General features: G+C 39.2%; 2 protein-coding genes across 3 annotated transcripts in view; one reads left to right on the top strand and one right to left on the bottom strand.

Annotated features, from left to right (window-relative positions):
- The window catches only part of B3GALNT2 (beta-1,3-N-acetylgalactosaminyltransferase 2), a 40,705-nt gene extending 30,213 nt beyond the window's left edge, over positions 1 to 10,492 (top strand). The window contains exons 9-12 of one of the 2 annotated variants that reach the window (XM_073338151.1): positions 1,130 to 1,255; positions 6,631 to 6,784; positions 7,281 to 7,337; positions 8,200 to 10,492. In XM_073338151.1, coding sequence (XP_073194252.1) covers positions 1,130 to 1,255; positions 6,631 to 6,784; positions 7,281 to 7,337; positions 8,200 to 8,334 — 472 coding nt within the window. In that variant the 3' untranslated portion in view covers positions 8,335 to 10,492. Of the gene's footprint in view, positions 1 to 1,129; positions 1,256 to 6,624; positions 6,785 to 7,280; positions 7,338 to 8,199 lie in introns of both variants that reach the window. The other variant, XM_073338152.1, reaches the window with a different exon arrangement.
- Positions 6,845 to 27,445, bottom strand: part of TBCE (tubulin folding cofactor E) — a 58,033-nt gene continuing 37,432 nt past the window's right edge. The window contains exons 8-17 of the mRNA XM_073338150.1: positions 26,184 to 26,260; positions 25,818 to 25,913; positions 24,046 to 24,110; positions 23,901 to 23,965; positions 15,867 to 16,019; positions 14,953 to 15,106; positions 13,031 to 13,099; positions 11,603 to 11,662; positions 9,877 to 9,968; positions 6,845 to 9,645 (exon numbers count right to left, since the gene is read on the bottom strand). Of these exons, the coding sequence (XP_073194251.1) occupies positions 9,553 to 9,645; positions 9,877 to 9,968; positions 11,603 to 11,662; positions 13,031 to 13,099; positions 14,953 to 15,106; positions 15,867 to 16,019; positions 23,901 to 23,965; positions 24,046 to 24,110; positions 25,818 to 25,913; positions 26,184 to 26,260 (924 nt within the window). The 3' untranslated portion in view covers positions 6,845 to 9,552. The remainder of the gene's footprint in view (positions 9,646 to 9,876; positions 9,969 to 11,602; positions 11,663 to 13,030; positions 13,100 to 14,952; positions 15,107 to 15,866; positions 16,020 to 23,900; positions 23,966 to 24,045; positions 24,111 to 25,817; positions 25,914 to 26,183; positions 26,261 to 27,445) is intronic.

Raw genomic sequence — 27,445 nt, 5'->3', positions numbered from 1 at the left:
GTCTAAGGAGATCTATTTAGATATGTGCAGCAAATCTCCTACAACTATGCATATATATTCCCAAATATATGCTTACACATCAGTAAAGACAATGGGCTTGGTTTTCTGTTCACACTCTCTTGTAAATAAGGAGTAACAATTGAAGCCACTGGAATTACTAATGTTGAACTTGGGCTGATTCTTCCGTTGTTAAATAATAACTTTAAATGCTACCTGTGGTGTTTGGTTTTTTTAAAGCCACCAAAGGAAGGTGCCGAATAGTGTAGAATACACAAATGAGAAACAGAAGAACACTTCTGATTGCTAAAAGGGGAAATAAAGTTGAAGTCATCTAACTCTCTGTGGTGACTGGTTGCCCATTAGCAGAAAATTGTTTCTTTTTCAGTAATAAAGGATTTAAGGAAAACAGTTTGCTACTTAGGGGAAGTGAATATATAGGAATGTCCTTCAAAACATAGCCTGTCTTTCTGGATAAACCAAGGAATAATCTCACTCTAATTCTTTTGAGTTTCTCCTTACAGTCAGCTTCTCTATCCGTAAAATAATGTATGTACCTCACAGGGATGTTGAGGATTACCCATTTAATATTTGGAGAGTGCTTTACAGAGGGTAAGCACCAAATTATTACTACAAATCATTACTACAAATCAATTATTACTACAAATCATTCCTTGTAAACTTTCCTAGTTGCACTGCCCTTGAACCAGCTGTTCTCATACAGAAGGCTAGCTGGACTACCAGCCCTTTATACAAGCCCTGGCATTAATAGCTGTGATGTAGTTCTCAGCGGGAGTTCCTATCCTTTTGAGGTCAGTGCTGTTTTAGATAGATTCATTGTAAGTTAAACTCATCAGCTGTACTGGATAGCAAAAATCCTACCTCAGGTTCCTTTCATACTTTGTACAAACCCATGAAAATAATACAACAGCTATGTGTTTCTTCTTTAGAACTAGTACACAGTCCTCGCTATCAGTCTATAGGAAAAACATTTGAAAGGAAGAGGACAAATGGCTTACCTTTCCAATGGGTCCTTTCACTGTTTATGTTGCGTCCAGGTTACGTTGTGGAGTTGTAATGCAGTTTAAAATTATTTCCCAGTAAATCATCACCATTTTTCTTTTGGCAACAGGACAGTAGAATCAGCTAACTTTGATTTGTTGCTGAAGACAGATGACGACTGTTACATAAATTTGGAAGCTGTGTTCAACAGGATAATGCACGAAAAACTTGACAGGCCAAATATCTGGTGGGGCAAGTGAGTCTCAAACTCTTCTGCTTACTGCGTTTTTCATGGATCTTTTAATTTCTCCATATGTCTATGGAATGTTTTACTGCTGTAAAAATCAGTTCAGCAGTTGCCTTATGGAGCCACCTCCCCCCCCTTGTGCCCACTTCAAGTCACTAGTAAAGTTCCATAACTTCAGTCAGAGCAGGTCTGGATCCTGAGTTGCAGAAGCCAGCTAATAATTGTTCTAGAATGTGCCCTTACAATAGCTGATACTGGGCTATTTCCCCTCTGATACTGGGCTATAACATGCGTCAGGTGGCACATAACATTTCTCTGTAGCATATAGGAAGTGGTAGGTAATACATATTTCTGTGTAGAAATAAGATGAAGTTAAAAACTGCAAGCATGTACCAACATACCATTGTTTTGAATTTTACCTTTTTTTTCAGGGCAGTATGACTTTTTCTGGTTGAAAATGGGTTGTGTATTTTCAGAATACAGGGTTGTGTATGAGGGGACAAAATTGGCTTTATAGTCTGGCACCATGTATTCTGCAGCTTATAAATGACAAAAGTCAATATTACCTATTTTACTACTGATCGTGTTACCAAAACATCCAGCTAATGTGCTTATCCCAAACTACCTACTACATCATTCTAGTTGCCAAGAAATCCCAACTGTCCTCTATCCACCAGCTAAAATGCCAGCTTTGCCCCACTGACAGCTGTACAAGGCAGCTATGGATTGTCAATATAAAATAGTCTGTGACACACTGAAAATTGAATTTACTATTGAAAAAAAATACAAATTTTAACAGTGAAGTTAATTAATCAATCCTGGGAATTGTTTACCAACAATATGGTGAATTCCGCATCACTTAGACATCCAATCTTGATTTAAGATTTTGTTCTAATATACTGTAGCTCAACCAGGAGTTACAGGCATGATGCAGCAATTACTGGGTAAAATTCTATGGTTGGTGGTGTTCAGGAAGTCAGACTAGATTATCACACTCTCTCATATTTTAATGGAAATGGGTTAAAAACACCAGAATGTTCCAAGCTGCAACTCTTGTGTGCCAGGGAAACCAGGGGTCTAGGCTCGGAATTTACATTCATCTTGCAGTGGCCTTGCTTATAATGGAAACTCTGTTGTCACCCCATTAAGAACTGCAGACACACAGGACCACATTAATCTGTGGCATAATTTCCTTGGCTTCAGTGGTGGTGTCCAGAGATATCAGTGGTAGGTTTGGTCAAATGAGTTTTAAGGGTGGTTGCCCTGTGAAACTGATTCTGGTCTCTTCAAGTTGTAAAAGAAGAGTAACTCCTTGAAGTCAAGGGGGTAAAAATGGATGAAAGTTCAGAATTTGGCCCTTAGTTATGAATTAAGATTAAAGAAAAACAGGAGGCTTCAGAGATTTTTAATGATGATAATTAGCAAGCCTACCCCGGAAGGTTTATCTAACCTTCAAACTAAAAGAGTCTGTATCAGCTGCATAGGGTAGGTCCCATCCTTACTGTCGTGTCCTGGTAACTGACAGGCTTGAAACCTCACCCAGACTTTTTTACAAAATATCATATTGTATGAACTCATTAAGATTCTCGCTGCTGTCTACTCCCAACTCAAACGGACTGTTGAGAGCTTTCAGCTTCTCCCAGTTACACCTATATTGAGGCCAGTAATTTGTGTATGACTAAAACATCTTCCAAAAAGGCATCCAATCTTGGATCTGACGATTTCAAGAGATGGAGCCACCACTTCCCTTTAACTCTTGCTCCTTTTAGCCATGATTTTCCTGTGATGATACCTAAAAACTGCCAAGACCAAATTGTAGTCGGGCACACTGCTCAATAGACTGACCAATGTGAATTGAGTGAGCTTAACAGAGTCCTTTGAAACTGAGGAAAGTATGCCATTCAGGAAGCAGTCTTGACACAGGAAAAATATTAAGAATCTTAAATTCAGATTAAACTCCATTACTTGTCTCTGTTTACACAGGTTACCAAGTATCTCCTCTCCAGAAGTACACAGTCCATGCCATCTGGTGTTTAACAGGAGACGCTGTTAACACCTTCAATTACAATAATGTGGCTTTAGTGGGACATAGAAATGTTAAACTCAATTTTAGGCTAATCTCTTGGCAGCGCTTTTGTAAACTTTCTCACCAGTGATGCTGATATCTTGGGGATGTTATCATGTTGCAGAAGCCCTACTGGACTGGAAGGGTGGGGCTGATTAAAGGTTATGGCTAAGCTGCAGTCGGAAGCATGATTTTTAGCATGGGCTGCTATACCCATTCTAGCATGGCTAAAAATAGCAGTGAAGAGACAGTGGTGTGGGCTCTCCAAGCATGCTAGTATCTTACTTGTGGTGCTAGCCCGCACTGCTGCATCTTTAGTGCTGTTTTTAGCCATGCTAGTTAGGTTAAAGCTTTGCCAGCCTGTGTTGCAATCACACTTCCGATTGCAGCATGGCCATACCCTTGATACTTCCGGTGCTTGGCACTACTTGACAGAGCCAAAATGTCTTATGAAGTTTCTTGAGTAGCTGAGACATTTCATTTCATTATATAAGCAACCAAGTATCCGAGTGAGTTATCAAGTGTTCTTCAAGCATTGTGTAGGAAAATAACGGAATATGCTAACATTCGGTAAAGACAAAGGCAAGATTGTAATAACCTAAAATTTCAGTAATAAATAAGAATAATTGTGTTAATCCCTATAGAGGCCTATACCCTACCTTTGGTACATGGCATTCAGATTTTCTCATGGTAGAATCCATTGTCTCTGATGGATATACAGCAAACAACCATAAATAATTAAGGTGTCAGAGTAGCAGCTGTGTTAGTCTGTATCCATAAAAAGAACAGGAGTACTTGTGGCACCTTGGAGACTAACAAATTTATTAGAGCATAAGCTTTCGTGAGCTACAGCATCCAATGAAGTGAGCTGTAGCTCATGAAAGCTTATGATCAAATAAATTGGTTAGTCTCTAAGGTGCCACAAGTCCTCCTTTTCTTTTTATAAATAATTAAATTGTAGTCCTGAATGCATGATATTTGCCTTCTATCTTTAATTGCCAGGGCTTGATGCCATCTAAATATACTTAAGGCTTTGCTTAGCAAAATTTATGAAGAATCACTGCTTGTTGGTAACAAGCCTAAGCAGAAAAGGTCTCAACCACTTGCAGCTGAGTACTTTTGGGTGAATGTCAGTGCTTGTTAAACAGAGATGGCTAACAGTGACTAGAGCCGGCCATTGTGTGGGCATATAACGTGATAGTTTCATGTTCACCTCTGCCCATCCATGTCAGTCTTCATCTTCATCTTCTGTTGTTCAGTACTAGGCACCTACCCCACTGCAACTGACATGCCAGTGTGTAATGGCTCTCTGGGCCATAAAAACTCACTTAGCTTTTGATTGACCTAAGCCATGTTAGAACCTGTTTCTAAATAGTAAAAGCCTGGCACACTGACACAATTATGGCAGCTGGCTGTGATTACATCTAGGACCTGTTCATAAAAATATTTAGTTCTTATATAGCACTTTTCAACTGTGCTTCTCAAAACATTGTTTGAAGGTCGGTAAATACCATTATTCCTATGTATAGGGAATTGTGGTATTTTAAGACTGAGCAGGGAAGAAAAGACACTGGAGCCATATTCAGCCCTTGAGGGGTTGTATTTTAAAGGACAGACCTGTGAGAAGAAATGGTCCCAGGGTGGAAGTTCATGGTTTGAAAAAACGCAGGCAGCTGACTGTCTAGGGCTTGGGACCAGAGCCTAGAAGTGTGATTCAGTCCAGGTTTCCCTCTCAACTGGGCCCAGGGGGATGGTGGGGTTAGTAGGCCTTCACCCTAAGGTATGCTGGGAGGGGGGAACAGGAACAGTCTCCCTCACAATAGGAGAGAGTATGAAGGGAGTTTGGAGCCTCTTACGGTATGTCGCACAGCAGCTTGCAGTAAGCCTCCCAGCCTGGATAGATGGGCTCATGCTCACTCTGCTCACCAAATGTAGCTGTGGGGGTGTTGTGGCTTGGGTGGCTAGCCTGCCTCCACCAGAGCTGCACCATCCACACAGTCTAGCCCTTAGGGTATGTCTGTGCAGCAATTCAACACCTGCAGCTGGCCTGGACTTGCGGGCTGTAAGATTGCAGTGTAGATGTTCGGGCTTGGGTTAGAGCCTAAGCTCTGGGACCCCACCCTGAGGGAGGGTCCTTGAGCCTGAACATCTTCACTGCATCTTTTCAGCCCAAGGCCGAGTCAGCTGACACAGGCCAGTGTCAGCTGACAGTGCTGTGTAGACATACCCTTAGAAATCAGGAAAGCTCTCCTTTTTTCCCCCTTCCCCTTCAACTGATCTTCGCGGGAAGGGCTGAAGACAGAATCAGGAACAAGGAAGTGAACATGGGGAAGGAGTTATTTTACTATTTTTAAACTTAGACTTCAGTTTGTATGTTTGTTAGGATTTTACCAGCAGCCTGCTGGGGACAGTCTGGCCTGTCTGGAGAAAGAAACCTTGGTGGATAAAGCCTGTTGCTTGTTTTGCTAAAAGCACTAAATGGGTGTGGCCTGCAGCAAATGTCTGCCTTGTAAGCACCATTTTACAGATGGGGAAACTGAGGCATAGAGCAGTTACATGACTTGTCAAAGGTCAAACAGCAAATCAGTGGTGCATTTGACATTAGAAACCCAGGTCTGGTGCCCTGACAGCTTGAGTTGAACACTGTGTTGGCTCACATGAAGAAAGGTGATTTCTGTTATGTCCAGGATCCCAAATTATTGTTCTGGTTTCTGCAAAATTAGCCATGTTTAAAGGATAACAGATATGCCTTTTGCTGCCTTTTCCCCCTTGATTGCTATTTTTTAGGAGGGCATTTATTTGGTCTCAGTGGACCAATATGCTTATCACTGTAACTGCATGCCTTCTGGATGTACCTGTTGTATTTGTCATAAGTTTAAAAAAAAAAAAAAGTACAGGGTAGGGATTTTGACAGTTAGGGAACTGTGGTGTGTGTTGAAGCACAAATTTATTGACAAGAGATGTGTTAATTAGCTGAAGCTGGTAACCGTGCAAATGCACCCTAGAGCTAGCAATGCTTTTTTCTGTTAGTGTGTTTACAAATCTTCTTAGAGGAAATTAACATGGCATAATTGCCTCTTTGAAATTAAATGTTTCAATGATACTCTTAACAGGAAGAAAAGGAGTACTTGTGGCACCTTAGAGACTGAAATAGGACTGTCTGAATCATAACCCAGTGAAAAGTTTTCTACACTTTTTCTTAGAATTCATTACTTAGTTTGCTTCAGTTGTATTGACTAAATTGCATGGATTATTGGAGCTTTTTATAAATATCTTCTTCAAAAGCAGTTTGCATGATTATTTTGCTCTTAAGTTTCAGACTAAATTGGGCAGTTGATCGGACAGGGAAGTGGCAAGAACTGGAGTATCCCAGTCCAGCATACCCTGCCTTTGCCTGTGGGTCTGGTTATGTTATCTCCAAAGACATTGTTCAATGGTTGGCAAGCAACTCTGAAAGACTCAAGACATACCAGGTACTTAAGCCCCATGCTAAAAACCCCAGAAAACCTTAAGGTCTCCCACTCCCCCTACCCTTTTCTCACACCACACCTTTGATTCTGGAATTAGATTTGTTAGCTCTGGCTAATTAGTAGATTTTTATGTTGAGAGAGATGTGAGATTTGTGATTAGGAGCTCCAGAGTTCTAATCCTACTTTTGCATTGGCTCCCTGTCTAGTGTTGGAAGTCACTGTGACTATATTTGCCTTAGTTTCCTAACCTGTAAAATCCACCATTTTAACACACAGCTTCCTCAGGGATGTTGGGAGGAGTGGGAGATATTTTTAAGAGATGCTTAGAAAAAACTACATTTAAGAAATAATATAAATAAAGCTAATATTTTACTTGTTCAGTTAGTGGTAACTGCACATACATGGTGTACAACAGACTTTGGTTCAGAATTTCATAGTTGGGAAATAATTAGTTGGAAATGCACCAAGGCTAATGTTTGTTTTTGAAATGCATCTACAGGGTGAAGATGTGAGTATGGGCATTTGGATGGCAGCTATAGGGCCTAAGCGATATCAGGTGAGCAAGTCTGCAGAAATTCTGTTTTTCCTGGTACAGTAGCATGGCTCTTAACCCAAGTTGGGCAGCCCCTGGAAAATACAATTTTCCTCATCATGGAAGGCATTCCTGCAGTAGCTGTTTTAATGCATGAACAGGAGTTTCAAATGGGTTTTTTTTTAATCCATACGAGTAGTTCAATATACAAACATTTCCATCACACCTTCTCCCAGTTAATTACAAAATAATTCTTTCTGGGTGCATACAGGATAAAATCTTTAACAGATTACTACTGGGTGACTTTCTTCTAATTAAATAACTTTTCAGTTTCTGCTATCTTGCACATATCAAACTAGGTGGAGGGGTTATACGAATACATTGTTTGGGGCACTTGTCTTTCCAGTTTCCATCAGCACTCCTATTAACAATAGTTTGTGCAAGAGTTTCTACTCAAGGCTGATTGGTTAACCAGACACTCAGTGGTAATGTGTAAGAATATAGGAATTGCCTGACCAGATCAGACCAAAATGTAAGTGCACCCATCCCCACATACATATTGAGACCATTATGGAATTATTTGATCCACAGGAAAATTTCTAGCACCTATCAGTCAGGGGCTGGCTGATACCTTGATGCATCTGTAAGCTGTCTGATACTTGACCTTATTGTGTCTGTTCTCAGATTAGCATAAGAGCCTTGCAGAGTTTTATTTATATACACACTGCCTCTGTCTACATTCTGTTAATTACTGGCATATTATTAACAAGTGTCCCACACCATGAAATACTGATTTCTGATAGACTGTGTGTGTGTGAGATTTAGTGAATGTAAAGTACTGTCCCCTTCCAAAAAAGCCCACTGAAATCATTGTCTTTTTAAACAGGACAGCCTCTGGTTGTGTGAGAAGACATGTGAAAAGGGAATGCTGTCTTCCCCTCAGTATTCTCCACAAGAACTAACAGAGCTCTGGAAAGTGAAGGAATTATGTGGAGATCCTTGTAGATGTGAGGAAAGATGATAAAGACTTGTGGAGATACACAATCAGGACGGCTAAGGTGGTGTTTAATAGTGGAAATTTCACCTATAATGTAATTAACATTTGCCCATCCATTTTGATAAAAATTGAGTGATCCTGTCCAGAGAAGCATTTTTCTATAGGTGAGGTGTTAATCTGACAAAAACCAGAAGTTTGACTTTATAAAAAAGGAAATTATCTTAAAGGACTATTGGTAATTAATGTGCACATAAAGCTCTAGATTTCTATTAGGATGATGATAGGTGCAGAACCACTGGTATCCATGAGAGTCAGCAGGTGCAAGGTTCCATGCCAGCACATCTATTTACTGGATTAATGTAATCTGCAAATTGGGGGAGGGGAGGGTGGTAAATGGTACTTGCTCATGTAGGGTGGGGATAGTTATCTTTTAGGATTTATATTGAGGTTGTGTATACTACTTAGTGATTTGGATGAGATTGATGCAAGATATTAAACTTTGCTTATACCAAATCTTGAACTACAGCAAATAATATAACCAGATTCAAAGGAATTTGCATCTTTCTGATAACTCAGTAACTATCTAGATAAAGTAAAAAGTTTAAGCAACATACAGAGAATATCCATTAAACTGTATAGCTCCACAATATGCTGATAAGTTATTTTGAATAAATCCTCCAATTCAGCAGCTTAATTGTGATCTTTTTCCCCTCTAGATGTGTAAATAGGATATAGCAACAAGATCAGAATATGGATCTAAACTTTCCACACCCCATTCTAGGTACCTCTCGCTAGAGCGTGGTGTTACATAAAGTATTCCTTGAGGGGAAAAAAAACAAAGCTTAAAGTTATTTTCTCTCTCACTTAAAGCAGAGTTTGTGTCCTTTTCTAGTGCAACAGCAGTTGTCTTTGTAATCTAAAATCTCATGTGACTTTTACAAATGTCACATGAGATTTTAGATTACATGTTCTGAATAAAAGTGATTCTTCTATAGAAATTCGCTGCACAAGACCTCATGCTAATCTTCCATTTAATCTGGGAATTTAAAAGAATCCCTGCAATTATGCACCAATTTTTTTTAATTGAAAATATACATGTAGGAGTTACAAGCATCATTTCAAATAGCCCTCTGTCCCAGTTTATGAAATCCACATTAAATATGTACAAGAGTGGCACAAATTGCAGATGCTCTCCTGGGGTAGCCTGTGGACTCCTCTTCTGAAGTTGCATTTTAAAAAAAGTTACCACCGTACTAAGATAGAGTCTCCATTTTCTATAGAGTAAAACTGCAAGGGCTTTAGGTCATTTTCTAGTTCAATTTCTTTGCCTTCCATCTAGAAGAAGAAAAAAAAAATTCATTCGATGAGGCTCTTTTAAAATGTACACACTCAGGCAAGTCTCTTTTCCCCAGCCATCTTTCAAGTCCAAAGGAGATGGATCAGGCCATGGTAGTCAGTGAGAATCTGACTTTTAGGGCCTTTGCTGGCCTTTAAGTGAAATCTGTTTCATTCTATAGCATTTTAGAATGCAATGTTGACCTTTTAAATACAACTTATGTTACCTACTTTAGAACTTTCATAGGACAATTTCAGTTCTGAACCAGGAATTTTAAGTAGACGATACAGCAAGCCTTTGACCTTCTGAATAGTCATAGAATCTGTCAAGAAAAATCAAGTAACCTGATTATGTACTTACATCCTTGCAGCCAAATATGGTTTTATTTCTGAATCAACTTCAGTAGACTAGACTGATAAGTAACATGCTACAACCTAAAAATATTTTCATCCAACATAGACATGAAAGGAAAAATAAATCATGAAGCTAAGTGACCTTTAGTATAGTTTTCATACCTACCACTCAGATTTTGGTGTGATTTCTTTGGCACCAGGTGTCTCAACTTTCGAAGCACAAAGAAATCAAGGTATGTTTCAGGATTTAATTAGTTCCAACCAAACTGCTAGTAGTGTTATGGATTGGTTCATAACATAGTGCCAAGGTGATATTTTTATAATGGAACTTTGAGTAAGTTCAGTTTGTACAAGAGAGATTTCCCATTGTGTGTGTCTGGTACAGAGTTATTGAATTCTATTTTCATTCTTTGAAGCTTTATCTGAAGACACAGCAATAGTGAGTTATTTCTGTAATATCACACAATGTATGTAGAAAACTATTTTTCTATCAAACATTTTTGTAAAAGTTGTATCTGATTTTATGCAACTTGTGATAATAAATGTTTTTTATTTTAGAATAAAAACTGAATAAGTCTTTCCTCATAGAACAAATTCAGACATTTAGTATGTGTCTAAATATTTAACAGCAGTTCTTCCCTTGAGGTTTAGCTAGGTCAGTAGAACTCAGACCTTCAAAGCCTTGAGTAGAGCTGATGATGTGAAGAGGCAGGAGAACGTTCTAGTTTAGACATACAGCAATAACTATTATAAGTAGACCTTATATTCAGTTATGTCATTTTCTAGAGAATCTCCTTTCATTAGATTAAATTCCTGCCTTAGTCTTCCCTGACTATTCTAAACAGGCAAGGAACACAGAGTTGATGTCCAAGCCATAAACTTAGCAAAATTTCAGCTCCATAATTTGGAGCATGTCGCCTATACTGAAGATGAATATTTTTTGTGCATTTACAATATCATGCTCAGAGAGCCCCCCCCAAACAGCACAGAAACTAATTTGGGCTACAATGCTATCACTACACAAAGCATAAGATTCAATTTTTTTCCCACTTCTGGGAGACTACATATAAATACCTTTCCATCAATCACATTTACTTACAAACAAGTCTGAGGGCAACCAAATATTAGTTGTACTTCCACAAGTACTTTTTATAAGTTTAAGGTTAATATGAAATTATTTATCAAATGCAGAGAGGTTGGTAAAATCATACAGGTATCCCTTGACTGAATCATGCTCATGCAAATTCGTCATTGGCCACTCAGTGCCAACTTAAGTCTTGTGATGTATAAGCATCCGCTAGGAACTGGACTGACTATAGCTTGTTTTCCACATGTTACTGTACAGCCATCATATGGTAATGACTGTCATTACTAACCTTGAGGTGAAAGGTTGCATATCCTGCTAGCAACTCCTCCACCAAAAACTAGCCCCAGTAAAGAGAAGAAGTTGGTCTTTGCCTCCTCTCAGCAGCATTCTTGCATTCTGAAGCAGCTGCCTCCGGATTTCTTCAGGAAAGGAAGCATTTAAAAAAAGGGGGAGGGGGAGAGACCACAAAGGAACTGCTGAGGCATTGAAACAAACAATTAACATTCCTGTTCTTACCTGGTAGTTTCTTCTCTATGGGTTTCTGATCCGGTTGGTCTGGACATTTAATTGTCAAAGCTTTAAAAAAAATTAGACAAAGTCAGTCACAATGAGAAGTGTAACTGAAGTTTGAGTACAGTTTCATTATATGAACTTTAATGCCTGGTACCAGTGGATCTAATTTCTGTTTCTTTAAGTGTGAATACAATTTGCATAAATCCTGCAGGGAATTCCAACTTAGTAAGTGAACTGCAAAACACAAACAGTGAATATGCCAGTTAGGATGGATCAAATGTTCTAAAGTCATTCCTCCCCTCCCCCCCCTTCCGCCCCCCGAGAGGGACATGATTTTTTTTTTGCTCAGTTGGGAATGCACATCCCAGAAAGCTAAAACCCAGGCTGCCATTCTCCCAAGCCCCCAATAAAAAGGGAGGTTGTTGAATACTAGGCAGCATTTTTAAAAATAAATTTATATATATATAAATGCCCTTCCACATACCAAGGTTTTTAAATGTGATTGACAGAAGTACCCCTGATTTAGGACTTCCGTTCAAGTCAGCAGAATGAAAGCTTTTGTTTCCCATTAGACTGGCTAAATCAATCATGGCTCCCTACCTCAAAATTTAAAAATGCTCTGGTTGGAAAGGCAAGGATAATTACATTCAACTGTAAGGCTGAGTCTCTGAAGATATTAATCTGACTGGATTCTGACTCTTGGATCTTAGCTCCATAGCCCAAGGCAGGCTGTAACTATTGGCTCTCACAGACCTTAGAATCATAGAATATCAGGGTTGGAAGGGACCTCAGGAGGTCATCTAGTCCAATCCCCAATTTTTGGCCCAGATCCCTAAATAGCCCCCTCAAGGATTGAACTCACAACCGTGGGTTTAGTAGGCCAATGCTCAAACCACTGAGCTATTCCTCCCCCATGGATCATAGTGTTTTCTGGCATGCATATGGGGGATAAGGGGACATAAGGGATCAAAGTAGCCCAGTCTACCCTACCAATCCTTAAAGCATACCATGGTTATAATACTTCCTATTCACCCTCCCTGCTATATCCTGAAAGTCTGCAGGGATCATACTGTCCAAAATTCACTGATGTCTCAAAAAGTAATACATCCAGATAAGTCACAGTTGTACAGTCTGCAAAGCAGCTACATGGGACCAGAGTTAAGGCTGTCTGAGGAACCTTTACAAGGGAGATCCTGACACATGCCATGCTAATAAAGCTGGAAATACATCCCTAAAACCTTTACTATCAGTTTGTTTCTGGGAAGTGTATTCAACTTCAAGATGAAGTGGAAGGCAATTTTTGTGCCCTTTACTGTTCCTTTTTGGTGTACAAATTGGCTTCAAAGGTACTTAAAGCACCTCTTCCTTACTACTTCAGGGAGAGTATTTTAAATGCAAAATATATAATTTTATTAATTTCTGGCCTCATACTTAGCAGCTGATTTTTCAGAATGAAAGGCTGTTGTCGTTTCAATTCACCTTCTTCAGGAGCACCATATTCTGTTAAAAAACACACAAAAATGGAATTAACAAACTAGATTAGCGGGAAACAGAAGGTAAAAACAAAAGAAAGTTGTGTAGAATTTTAGCTGAAATATCTTTCTCTGGTTTAAGTCATCACATAGGAAAACTTCCCAGTAATTATCTGTGGGACAACATGGTATCCAGATCATGCAATGACCATGAAACTCTACTGCCTCTCACTGTTATTCTTCCATAGAAGCTAAGCAGTCCTGCTTTCCAGAGTCAAGCAGCTCAGTAGCTGGGCTCCTGCAGTGCTGTGAGCTAAAAACATCAATTAGCAGATCTCAACTCCTGTAAACATAATAATACTGAGAATAATTTCACTTATTTTCAATAATAACCTTTTTAAAAAACAGAGGCTTACTGAGAAGATTGTTTAGCATGGAACAGCAACTTGAATACTGGGCATTTAAAAAGCAAAATAGGATGCCTGAAGTATTCATGTTTGTCAGAACCCAGAACACTTTTCCAGCTCACATCCATTTCTTAGGAGCAGTGAGAGCAACCCAGGAACAAACACAGTCTGTGTGTAGCTGTGGCCAGCATGCTTCTCTGCTTTGTGTATTTGTAATAGCATATATCTGAACAATATTATGGACTAATTAAAGAAAACCAAGCAAGAAGGTAGTTGTAAAACAGGGCCAAGGAACTGCAGCACAAACGTAAGGGTCACAATTTAACAGCAAGACAGAGCAATGTAATTCAAAGATCAGTCTGAGGAACTGGACACCACAAGCTCTTTGCGAACTGAAAAACTGACTGATTGAGAAGGCAGCCTCTCCTACATCTGTCTCTTTACTGTAGTGGGATATAATCAGGGACAGTATATAGACACTGCCACTATAGATACTGAAGGAAAATGGAACAAGGAGCTACTTACTTAATGGGAAATGGAGGAATAGAATTTGGCTGGATATGCAAGAAATCAGAAGACAACATAGACAAGGAGCTATCTGATTAAGTCTACAGAATCTCCTTGTCTTACAAGAAATTCAAATCACTTAACCTACAGATTGTTGGAGGAGCTGCCAGGGCATAGGATCATATCTCCAGCCTGGTGGAGTGCTCCTTTGGCTGAAATTTCTGGAAACAGTTACTAACAGTCATTAAGAAGGACAGGGATGCAACCTTATGCTCCGAGTGTCCCTAGTCTGTTTGCCAGAAGCTGAGAATGGTCCACAGAGAATGGATCACTTGATGATTGCCCTTTCCATTCATTCCCTCTGAAGCACCTGGCATTGGCCACTGTGCTAGATGGACCATTGGTCTGCTCCAGTATGGCCCCTCTCATGTTCTTACGGGGAGACCCCTTAGAAATCGACCAGAAGGTCCTGGTAGGCAGGTGGGCTGTAAATAGCTCCTTAAAGTCAGTTTGCCTTACTGCGCAGACACTACAGTACTTTTTTGCGGTGGAAATCATGACCTGCAGCACGGCACTGAGTATGACAACTTAAGGGTATTTCTGTCCTGAAAAAACTATAAACTTAAAGGGAAAGGAGCAGAGTGGCAGTGTCAGAGGGCCGTTTTGGAACTAATTAGAAGCAGTAACGCTGGAGATTGGGATAATGACTACAGGACCGTTTACTGTCCTGCACACTGGCCTTTTCCAAACCAGTAGGAGCACGTGGGCAGAAAGGTCCTTATATTGCTTGACCTTGATTTGTTTTCTTCCTTTCTCTTCAAATATGGTAAGTTGAAAAAATAAAGGGGGCCCCCAGAACAGAAGGACAAATAATTAAAAGATCTCTGCCACCCCTGTACCCTGAAAACATCAGAACATACATAATACCAAAGCAAGGAAATTTTCATTTCACCTCCACTGTACTTACTAAGGCAGAGTAACTGGTACCTAGGATGAGCAGCAAGAAATTCCTCATTTGGTCTGTCTTTGTCTGGATTCTGATTTCCACCAGCCGTTATCCAGTCATTGCCAAACATTTTGCGATAGTCAAGCTCTGCTCCCTTTCTTTCATCAGGAAAGATCTATATTGACAAGTACAAAACACTTACTGTGTCACTAAGCTACATTTCCAAAAAACCCAAGTTCAGGGTCCTTCAAAAGACAAGATTGCTAGATATTAGTTACTTGTATGTTCAGCACCTTATAAAACTGCAAAGAGTCTGAAAAAAAATCAACTTCCACAACTGATTCAGACTCAGTTTAGTCAATGTCATCAGTGCGCTCAGAGTACAGTCTGAAAACAATATCATGAGGCATGAAAGCTCAGAGCTAAATGATTTCTTAAATATGGAACAAGTTATGGGGTTTTGAAAGTTCTCTTTTTATTTTCAAGATCTCCCAGCATCAATTAATACAATGATACTGTATTTTGAAAAGGACAACACCGAGGTTGTAATGTGTACATATGTTATAATTTCTGACCTGAAAAGGGGGAAAGAAAAATGGCAATTTACTTTAAATGGTTTTATTAAACCTATTTAAGTCCTATGTTGGGGGAGAAAGATCCATTTCTGACATCTACAGGACTTAAGGTAAATTTTTCAAAAATACCTAAGTGTCTTGCCCAAGGTTACAATGAGTTAATGGCAAAGCCAGGAACAGAATCTAGGGTTTCCTGACTCTGTCCATTTTCAAAGTGAAGATTTCCAGCGATACACATGCATTCATTCAGACAAAGGAAGAAACTCCAGACACCCTCCCACTTTCCAAATGCTTTTACAGTGACACTTTTTCCAGAACTTTTTTTGTGATTAGTTGAGAAAAAAAAAACCCACCACATACCTCAGATTTGTTCAGAACCTTTAATTGGCCTATTTTGGCAATGATAAGCTGTCTCACTGTCTCTGGGTTCTTCTCTGTGCCCATCAAAGGGTTATTCTGACAGTGCAGTGACTGCAAACATTGTAGTTTATCAAGCTCATTGATAAACGACCACTGGAGTGAAAAGGGGAAAGAATTGCAAAACTGGATTTTTTTAAAAAAAGAAAAATGTCTGAACAAAACAGCACACAGTCCTGACAGACTCTACCCACACAATGACCATCATCAGTGACACTTCTCTTCTGTTAGCCGACCCTAATCTTTTTTTTTTGTTTGAATTTCAACACAACCTACTTTACTGAATGCCACTTTCATCTTACTTCACTTAGCTTATAAAAATGAAAGACACCTTTGAAGGAACTGAAAGATAAACCGGTGGCAAAGCAAACAGGACATGCAGGGAGTGTTCAGTGGGTGTAAATTATTGATGCATATTAGAACATCAGCATTCCAGAAAGGCTTTCTGTTCATTGTATGTAGAGATTCCTGGAATTGAGGTGTAAGCTTGGCCTAGATGTGACATTGCTTTCCATGGCACAGTTCAATTATTTTGAGGGCTTTCTGTCCATTTTAATTTTGAAGTGCCTCCTAGCCAATGCATTCAGAGCATGACTGGCTATAGAAACCCATTAATTTAATATTATACTGGGGGATCACGTGATGCAAGAGGTAGCAATGTTCTGTGCAGGGTTAGATGGTGAAGAGAGACTAGAATTGCAGGGAATCATGCTGGAGAAGGTACAGCAGGGGCCTAGGCTAGGTCTACACTGCAATTAGAAATCCAGGGCTGGCGCATGTCAGCTGACTCAGGCTCCTGGGGCTTGGGCTGCAGGCCTGTTTAACTGCAGTGCAGATGTTTGGTCTCGGGCTGCAGCCTGAGTTCTAGGAGCCTGTGAGATGGGATGGTCCCAGAGTTCAGGCTGCAGCTGGGCCCAAACATCTGCACCACAATTAAGCAGCCCCATGAGCCCGAGTCAGCTGGCACAGGCCAGCTGCGGTGTCTAACTGCCATGTAGACATACTCTAACAGAGCAGGTTAGAGACAGATGATCAGGGTCAAGATATGAAAGGTCAACTGAAAAGAGAAAGTTTGTAACATAGGGTCATGGATGATGAATTGATGAGGAAAAAAATAAAGGTCTAGGAAGGATGAGCAGGTACAGCATGCATGTGCATAATGTATAAATTAAGAAGGGATAGGAAAGTGGAGTTCAGGAATTAGAGATAGTTCAGCAGATTTGGCCTCTTGATGACTGAGTTTAAAGAAGCTAGGTAAGTGAATAAGAGAATTTGAGATGAAGGCAGATTATGTTATGGGTAGGCTGAAAAGTGATAGGGTTCATTTGAACTTAACATTTCCAAGCTCTCAAACCATGGAGAGGGATTGGAAAGAGCAATGTAGCTGTGACCTAAAGATAATTACAGTAGGCGTTCATTAGTAGCACTATATCAGTGCCCTTTTGCTATGTTACTCCTAAGCAGCTGTTGCTGTTATGGGGAGTGTCGACAATTCATAGTAGTGAAAGTGTTCCTTGGGGAAATGGTGCTTGTACGTGGCGGTTGCTCTTACAAGGTGTTGCTGCAAACAAGCATCTATTGTATTATAATGCCACTTCTGGAACATGAGCATTTGTATTTAATTTTAATTTATCAGACAAGAGATCCAATTCATTCTCAACATGTACATTTAGTGAGCAATGATTTTGCCAATTTCTAACTACAATTAAGTTAATATATCTATATAGAAAATACAAGCTTTCCCAATAATTTAAAAGGGCACCCAAACAGTAGCAGTGCATCTATACTCCCTAGCAGTCACCTGATTCCTATCCAACTTAATGCTCAAGGAACTGCACATCAGGCGTGATCATATTTTGTCATTGGTTTAGCTTAATGAATCATTTTAACCACAAGAACATTGTAATCCTTAAAAGAATAATTCAAATCAAAGAAACATACCTCTCAGGATACAACACTTTCTTTTGGTATCCTGTAAGCCTTGCTATCAAAGGTCACGTGGTCCAGTTCCCAATTAACCTTTGAGTAAATTGGAACGACAACCTCAAAGCCCAACCCTGAAAAGTGCTGAACATCCTCTACTTCCACTAAAGAGACGATGCCCCTACCACATTATGGGGGCACTAGGACCCAGGTGGTGCCCCTCACATCTGACCTCAGGGGAAAACTGCAGAGAGGAGCCAGCCAAAGACTCCAGCCAGTTGAGGAAGAAACAGCCAAAGCAGGGACCTCTAGGCTACACTACACTACAAGAAGGATGTGGATAAATTGGAGAGAGTCCAGCGAAGGGCAACAAAAATGATTAGGGGTCTAGAACACATGACTTATGAGGAGAGGCTGAGGGAGCTGGGATTGTTTAGTCTGCAGAAGAGAAGAATGAGGGGGGATTTGATAGCTGCTTTCAACTACCTGAAAGGGGGTTCCAAAGAGGATGGCTCTAGACTGTTCTCAATGGTAGCAGATGACAGAACAAGGAGTAATGGTCTCAAGTTGCAGTGGGGGAGGTTTAGATTGGATATTAGGAAAAACTTTTTCACTGTGAGGGTGGTGAAACACTGGAATGTGTTACCTAGGGAGGTGGTAGAATCTCCTTCCTTAGAGGCTTGACAAAGCCCTGGCTGGGATGATTTAACTGGGAATTGGTCCTGCTTCGAGCAGGGGGTTGGACTAGATGACCTTCTGGGGTCCCTTCCAACCCTGATATTCTATGATAGGCATTCCAAGAATTTCCTACAGTTGAAACTTTCTCTGCTCACTAGCTGTTTGCTCAAACACTCCCTCTCCCTCAGTCTCTCATCTTAGCTTCACTCCACACCCACCCCTCTCACTCTCTACTCCCTTGCCCCATCCCCTCGCCCCCTTCCCTTTTCTTTCCATTTAGCTAAATCCATCCTAAATAAACCACCCCCCTCCCCCCCGCCCCCCCAAAAAAAATCATGAAACTAACCTGCCATTTGCCACCATCACATTGTTCACTCTGCTTCCCCCACCCTGTGTCAGTCTGGTCTAATTAGCAGATAAGCTCGGCAGGGCAGGGCAGGGCCTCTGCCTGCACAGTCTGAACACTCCTGGCTGGCCTATAGGCACTACCATAATAATAACTGTAACTCATTATTAATCAATCATGGTTAAGTGAACTGGAGAGGAGGACATAAAGCACCTTTCAGCATGGGTCCCTTCTAGGGTTTTCGATTAATCGCAGTTATCTCACGCGATTAACTCAAAAAAATCAACTGCGATTAAAAAAATTAATCTTGATTAATTGCCGTTTTAATTACACTGTTAACAATAGAATACCAATTGAAATTTAAATATTTTGGGTGGTTTTTTTTACATATTCATATGTATGGATTTACAACAATTACAACACAGAATGCAAAATGTACAGTGTTCACTTTTTACTACAAATATTTGCACTGTAAAAAAATGATAAAAGAAATAGTATTTTTCAATTCATCTCATACAAGTACTGTAGTGCAATCTCTTTATCGTGAAAGAGCATCTTACAAATTTAGAATTTTGAGTTACATAAATGCACTCAAAAACAAAACAATGTAAAACTTCAGAGCCTACAAGTCCACTCAGTCCTACTTCTTGTTCAGTCAATTGCTAAGATAAACAAGTTTGTTTACATGTACGGGAGATAATGCTGCCCGCTTCTTATTTACAATGACACCTGAAAGTGAGAACAGGTGTTTGCATCGCACTTTTATAGCTGGCATTGCAAGGTATTTACGTGCCAGATATACTAAAAATTCATATGCCCCTTCATGCTTCGGCCACCATTCCAGAGGACATGCTTCCATGTCGATGACACTAGTTAAAAAAATGTGTTAATTAAATTTGTGACTGAACTCCTTGGGGGAGAATTGAATGTCTCCTGCTCTGTTTTACCCACATTCTGCCATATATTTCATATTATAGCAGTCTCGTATGATGACCCAGCACGTTGTTCATTTTCAGAACACTTTTACTGCAGATTTGACAAAACTCAAAGAAGGTACCAATGTGAGATTTCTAAAGATAGCTACAGCACTCGACCCACGGTTTAAGACTCTGAAGTGCTGTCCAAAATCTGAGAGGGACGAGGTGTGGAGCATGCTTTCATAAAAGTCTTAAAAGAGCAACACTCCGATGTAGAAATTACAGAACCCGAACCACCAAAAAAGAAAACCAACCTTCTGCTGGTGGCTTCAGACTCAGATGATGAAAATGAACATGTGTGGGTGCGCGCTGCTTTGGATCGTTATTGAGCCGAACCCGTCATCAGCATGGACACGTCCTCTGGAATGGTGGTTGACGAATGAAGGAACATATGAATCTTTAGCTCATCTGGCACTTAAATATCTTGCAACACCAGCTACAACAGAGCCATCTGAACACCTGTTCTCACTTTCAGGTGACATTGTAAACAAGAAGCGGGCAGCATTATCTCCTGAAAATATAAACAAACTTGTTTGTCTGAGTGATTGGCTGAACAAGAAGTAGGACTGAGCAGACTTTTAGGCTCTAAAGTTTTAGATTGTTTTGATTTGAATGCAGGTTTTTTTTGTACATAATTCTACATTTGTAAGTTCAACTTTCATGATAAAGAGATTGTACTATAACTTGTATTAGGTGAATTGAAAAATACTATTTTGTTTTTTACAGTGCAAATATTTGTAATAAAAAAATAAATATAAAGTGATCTCTGTACACTTTGTATTCTGTGTTGTAACTGAAAACAACATATTTGAAAATGTAGAAAACATCCAAGAATATTTAAATAGTATTCTATTATTGTTTAATCGTGAGATTAATATTTTTAATTGCTTGACAGCCCTAGTCCCTTCATATCCTTTTTCGGGAGAGTATACGTATAATAGGTCTTTTGTACACGTGCCTTTCACAAAAGCAATGATGATGCAATTTCCTTCATCAAATAAGAAATGTGATAAGCTGGTAGCACAAGACTAATGTTTCACTTAGAAAGGCAATGGAGAAAACCATGAATAAGAACTTAAGAATGGTCAGACCAATGGTCCATCTAGCACAGTATCCTGTGTTCCAACAATGGCCAACAGCAGGTGCCCCAGAGGGAATGAACAGAACAGGTAATCATCAAGTGATCCATCCCCTGTCGCCCATTCCCAGCATCTGGCCCAAAGAGTCTACAGACGCTTCAGAGCATGGTTTTGCATCCCTACCCATCCTGGTTAATAGCCATTGATGGACCTATCCTCCATGAACTTATCTAACTCTTTTTTGAGCCCTGTTAGAGTCTTGGCCTTCACAACATCCTCTGACAATGAGTTCCACAGGTTGACTGTGCACTGTGTGAAGAAATACTACCTTTTGTTTTAAACCTGCTGCCTGTTAATTTCATTCGGTGACCCCTAGTTCTTGTGTTGTGAGAAGGAGTAAATAACATTTCCTTATTTACTTTCTCCACACCAGTCATGATTTTATAGACCTCTATCATATCCCCCCTTAGTCGTCTCTTTCCCAAGCTGAAAAGTCCCAATCTTATTAATCTCTCATCATATGGAAGCTGTTCTTATACACCTAATCATTTTTGTTCTCCTTTTCTATACCTTTTCCAATTCCAATGTATCTTTTTTGAGATGGGGTAACCAAATTTGCATGCAGTGTTCAAGATGTGGGCATACCATGCATTTATATAGAAGTGTTATGATATTTTCTGTCTTATTATCTATCCCTTTCCTAATGATTCCCAACATTCTGTTTGCTTTTTTGACTGCCGCTGCACACTGAATGGATGTTTTCAGACAACTATCCACAATTACTCCAAAATCTTTCTTGAGGGGTAACAGCTAATTTAGACCCCATCATTTTATATGTATAGTGGGGATTTTTTCCCCCAATGTGCACTACTTTGTATTTATCAACACTGAATTTCATCTGCCATTTTGTTGCCCAGTCATGGCAACTCATGAGACTTTTGCTTTCTGAGTAATGACAAGTTTCTTATTTGACTGCATTTCGGTAACTTGGGAGGAGAAAATAGTATTGCATAGGACAAGCAATTTAGAAACCAGTTGGGCTTAACTTTCTGGTGCCTCTCTAACTGCCAGAGAAAGAAAACTGGCAGAAAACAGCAGCCTGTATCAAGAGGCTAGACAACATCTGACGAAGGCCTTTGTCCTCAGCCTCAAATACATCATCACTGGAGGAAGAATAAAAGAGTAAACATTGCTAGCCACATGACACCATTGCTTGGAATGGAGAAAAGAGTAAAAAACAAAACCACATCACCAAAACACTACTGTTATTAATGCTAAAGCCACAATTCTTCCCACACTAAACTGTGCAAGTCTCTAAGATTTTAGAATCGCAGTCCTTACCTGCTTTTAACTTCTTGTCCCAGCTTCAAATTGAAATTGTTCAATGACTGAGTAATAGTACGTGGCACTACTAACTGGGAGAATCATGATTCAGGCTCATACTTCAAACAAATGGACAGTATCACAGAGCTATTCTGCAGAAATGGTAAATTCATCTATCTCACAGTCCTCCCATATGACAAGTCAGACACCGTGGGAAAGACCTACACTATACTAGACAAGTCATGGATTCCAAGGAGAGAAGGGACCATTGCAATCATCTCATCCGACCATCTGTATAACACAGAACTTCCTCAAAATAATTCCTAGAGCAGATCTTTTAGAAAAAAAACATCCAATCTTGATTTTAAAACGGTCAGTGATGGAGAATCCACCATGACCCTTAGTAAATTGTTCCAATGGCTAATTACCCTCAGTAAAAAAATGAACACCTTACTTTCAGTCTGAATTAGTCTAGCTTCAACTTCCAGCCATTGGGTTGTGTTATGTTTCTCTGCTAGACTGAAGAGTCCATTATTAAATATTTGTTCCCCATGTCAATTCTTATAGACTAATCATGTCACCCGTTAGCCTTCCCTTTGTTAAGCTACTTAGATTCAGCTCTTTGAGTCTATCACAGGCATAGTTTTTAATCCTTTAATCATTCTCATGGCTGTTCCTGAACCCCTCCAATTCCTCAACATCCTACTTGAATTGTAGGCACCAGAACTGGACACAGTATAGCAGCAGTAGTTGCACCAGTGCCAAACAGAAGTAAAATAACTTCTCTACTCAGAATCAAAAGTCCCGTTTGTGCATCCAAGCATCCTATTAGCTTTTTTGGCCACAGCACCACACTAGGAGCTTATATATTCAGCTGATTATCTACCGTGACCCCTAATCTTTTTCAAAGTCACTACTTCCCAGGATAGAGGCCCCCATCACGTAAGTATAGCCTACATCCTTTGTTCCTAGATGTACACATTTACATTTAGCTGTATTAAAACGCATATTATTTGCTTGCACCCAGTTTACCAAGCAATCCAGACCGCTCGAATCAGTGACCTGTCCTCTTCGTTATTTACCATTTCCGGGTCATCCGCAAACTTTATCAGTGATGATTTTATGTTTTCTTCCAGAGCACAGACGGGACACTGTCTAGACAAAATTCTGTTTTTCCCTTCACCAGTTATATCTATTTCTAATATCACCGCCGTGGACTATTAACACTGAAAAACCATTTTCAAATCCAATATAAATTTTTCACCATTTGTTTGTTTACTTTTTGCAATTCACTGAAGCACAAAACAGTGAAACTCTATAGGTCTATCAATTTAACTTTCAGGTACTCAAGCACTAGAAGAATGCTGAAGTGTTTGGGTTCCATTCATTGCATGGGAATGGCTAAAGGCCAGAAACAGAGTTCTCTGCAATGTATTTAATAAATAAATAAACAAATCAATCCTCTCTGGTAAAGCTGAGTTTTGAAAAGCTTTTTAAAAATCTAACTAAAGCTAGATGTTTGTCAAAGAATTTGACATAGGCTTTTTCCCATTACATAATACATAATCAGAGAAAATGAAAAAGCAATTTTACAAATTCTTGTTAAACAAAAAATTAAAGTAATGTGAAAGTCACCAAAAATCTTTCTTACTTGCAATATTTTATTGTCATCTACTGCAAGACGTTGTAATAACGGAAACATTTTAGTCTTGCATCCTAGGAAAAGGAGAATAAATTTAAAAGACATCAGTGAAGATCTAAATTTAGAAATATAATACAGTGCTTACTTTACTTACCAAATCCAACATCAGGAAAGCGTATAGAAGAAATTCCAGTGTTTGAAAGAATTAGTTGTTCTAATCTGAAATTTAGAAGTTAAAGTATGTCTGTTAGAAAGATTTTAGTAAAAATACTAAAGTTTTTATGTGATACAACCCATGTTAACTTTTTGACAGCAAGCCTTGTGATTTATAGAACATTGTTACCAACTTCACAGCTGGTAACCAAGTTTAAAAGGCAGTTTACAGAAGGACAGCAGTGGAGTTCCAAGCTTTCAAAATGGCAGCTTGCTTTGGAGGTACTAATCTTCAGAATGGCTTGATTTTTTCTTTAAAATAGTTTACTGCTCCCTTCCCTTATGGGCCTTATTTTTGGTATAAGTAACTTTGCAACTTATCATTTATCAGGTTCCACATATTTGAATGGATACAGAAGTAGATGAAGTTGAGTAGGGAGAAAACAGTATTTTTTCCTAAATCATATACCCAAGTGCAAAGTGGCATTTCACACCAGCTCAGCACTGTAACTACCAAGATGCTGCTGTGCAGGAATCTATGGAACAAGATGTTATCGCTACAAAAGATAACCTAAACCAAAAAAAAAGGCACTTTAAATTCACAAAGACAACATCCACACAAGGAACAGCAGCAGCAAATAATTATACTAGTGTAGGTATGTTGGTAAATACCCCAGTGTGGACAAACTCTTCGGCTTGGTCTATACTTAAAACTTGTATTGGCATAGCTACTGCAGGATGTGAAAAAACCACGCCCCTGACTGACACAGCTATGCTGACAAAATCCCTGTTGTAGAAGCAGCTATGCTGACAGAAGAGGGCGTCTGTTGGCATAGGTAATGTCATTCGCGCAGATGGTGTTCCTACACCAGCAGAAAAACTCCTTCTGTTGGTGTAAACTACATCTACACTAGGGGGTTATGCCAGCATAGCTATGCTGACATAGGCTCTGTAGTCTAGCCATCGTCCTAGTGTTAACTGGGAAAGGAGCAGGAGGTGGGTGGAAGTACCTTCTTCCGTGCGATCGTAGGGATTAAAAGTGAGGCTCTGCCTCCATCGCACTCTAATCACTTTTTTTTTTAGAAGGAAGGAGAGAAGAGAGGAAAAATCTTGTGGGATCCTTTCATGTCCATGGCTAAAAGACAAGAGCTGCCAGCCAATTAAACATTCTTGGCTACATGGCCACCTATAAAAATCTTCTCTGATTGACTGCATCCCAATTAGAATAGTAATCCATTCAGTGTGTTGCCCAACCTCATTTCCCAGAATCAGATGGACATATAGGAAGGGAGGAAGGTCATATGCAGTTATTTAATGCATTTAATAACAACTGGCATTATGTATCCACTACCAAATAATTGCCCCCCTAAATCAGGAGCAATCTCCAAAGCTCCTTATCATAGGAAGCCCATACAGGTTCTAAGAGCTAGTTGCCCTGAAAAGGGTTTTCTCTAGGATATGGCTCTATAATTGCAATATCTGAACTTCAAACTGTTGTGTAAAAAAAAACAAAAAACACACACACACTAATTCCATAAATATCTTAATAAAAACATGCTTTAATTAAATCTTAAAATAAAATTAAATCCTTCCCCAGATTATGTTAAATAGTTCAGATACTCTTCACAAAAGAGCAAAAAAACCTTAATTTTCAAAATTCTGTAACCTTCACTACCAAGGCAATATTATCATGCTTCAAACCACTAAGCATATGTGAACGAATCAATTTACAGAGCATGACAAAATTTACAGTAAAAGTTCTTTAACAATTACCTGGGAAGATATGCTATTAGCTGCAGTTGACTTCCATCAATTAATTGGTTGTTTGAAAGGTCTAACAATTTCAAGGTCTGTAGAACGTTAATGGGTCTGTAAGCATTACAAAAAATGCAATTATGTTTTTAAATTGTTTTAAAATATTTACATTCATATACACACAACTGTATAATAAAATCAGTGTGTTCACACACAAGTGTCCCAGATCACACAAAATCTCCTTTGCAAGATTACCATGGTAATGGTAATTTAACCCACAACTGGAATTTAGTTTAATTTTTATCAGACATGTCATATAACTTTATGCATACAGGATATTAATCACAAAAGGATGACTTTAGCATTTAAAGCTAAGCCTCATACCTTTCTAAAACTGTAATATCATTGGAAGCAAGGTACAATTCTTCAAGTGCTGGCCACCCTGGAGCACACAGAAGAACCTAATAGGAAAACTTCATTTAGTATTAGTAGTATAACTGTATATATGCCAGAATCTGTGCATCATATAAATTTTACTTAAAACACATTCAAAGTATGCCATAACTATCTAAAATAAGCTATCTGGAATACTGTTTATTTCAGGTTTCAGAGTAGCAGCCATGTTAGTCTGTATCCGCAAAAAGAAAAGGAGGACTTGTGGCACCTTAGAGACTAACAAATTTATCTGAGCATAAGCTTTCGTGACTAACAAATATATTTGAGCATAAGCTTTCGTATTTTATTTCAGTAACCCTTCCTATTTAATAGTAACTATACCTCTGATCCTGTATCTCATCTGCTAGTACAGATAGATGGTAGTCACTAGGATTCCACACAGCTACAGGATTCACTGTTACTGGACTGGAATCCATATTTCAAAAAGAAAAGGCTGCAGGGGAACCGACAACATTGCCATTTAAATTGTAACTTCAGGATAGTGTCACCCATCTTCCCCCATTCTGTGAACCACCATTTTCCATTTGGATTTTCATGTTTGGTTTACAAAATCAAGAACTTGGGAAAACTCTAAGGTTAGCCAAACAAGGCTTTTTCTAAGATATCGGGCTCTGAAAAATCTCCACTATTTTCAGTGGAACTATGCCAAATTGGCTTAGCCTAGAAACCTCAAGATTTTATTTTAGTCCTGGATGGGATCTAATGCACAGTATTATTTCTGATAAAGGCAGGTTGACAATTTAATCTGTCACTTTTAGGCCAGGCTTATGCTAGGGAAAACGCCCACTGCTGATAACCCTCGGCAGCAACAAGTCATCTTCCTAGTGTACACAAGGTGTAAGACGAGGGTAACTAACAGGAAAAGCAATTTGCACGTTTCCATGCATGGAAACAACTCAGACTTTCATTTTCCTATGTTGTATCTGAGTTCATAGAAATAGGCTCTATACTACCAGATGTTTGTCTGCTCCTTTATAAATACAAGCATATTAAAACACCTACTATACAAAGTGATGCCAGAACCACATTTCATAAAGAATCTCAGTATGGTTATATCAAAGTGGGTCAGTCACATAAAAATAACTTTAAAAAAGTCAGTGTTCTGATCTATATTAGAAAAGTTGCACCAGTATAACAAACTGAAAATCAGTTTGCACAAACACACACCCCTAATGCAGACACATTAGAAC

The sequence above is a fragment of the Lepidochelys kempii genome, chromosome 3 (genome assembly GCF_965140265.1).
Source record: "Lepidochelys kempii isolate rLepKem1 chromosome 3, rLepKem1.hap2, whole genome shotgun sequence".
Classification (NCBI taxonomy): domain Eukaryota; kingdom Metazoa; phylum Chordata; order Testudines; family Cheloniidae; genus Lepidochelys; species Lepidochelys kempii.
The sequence above is the reverse complement of the archived record's forward strand: the minus strand, read 5'-3'. Positions and strand labels throughout refer to the sequence as shown.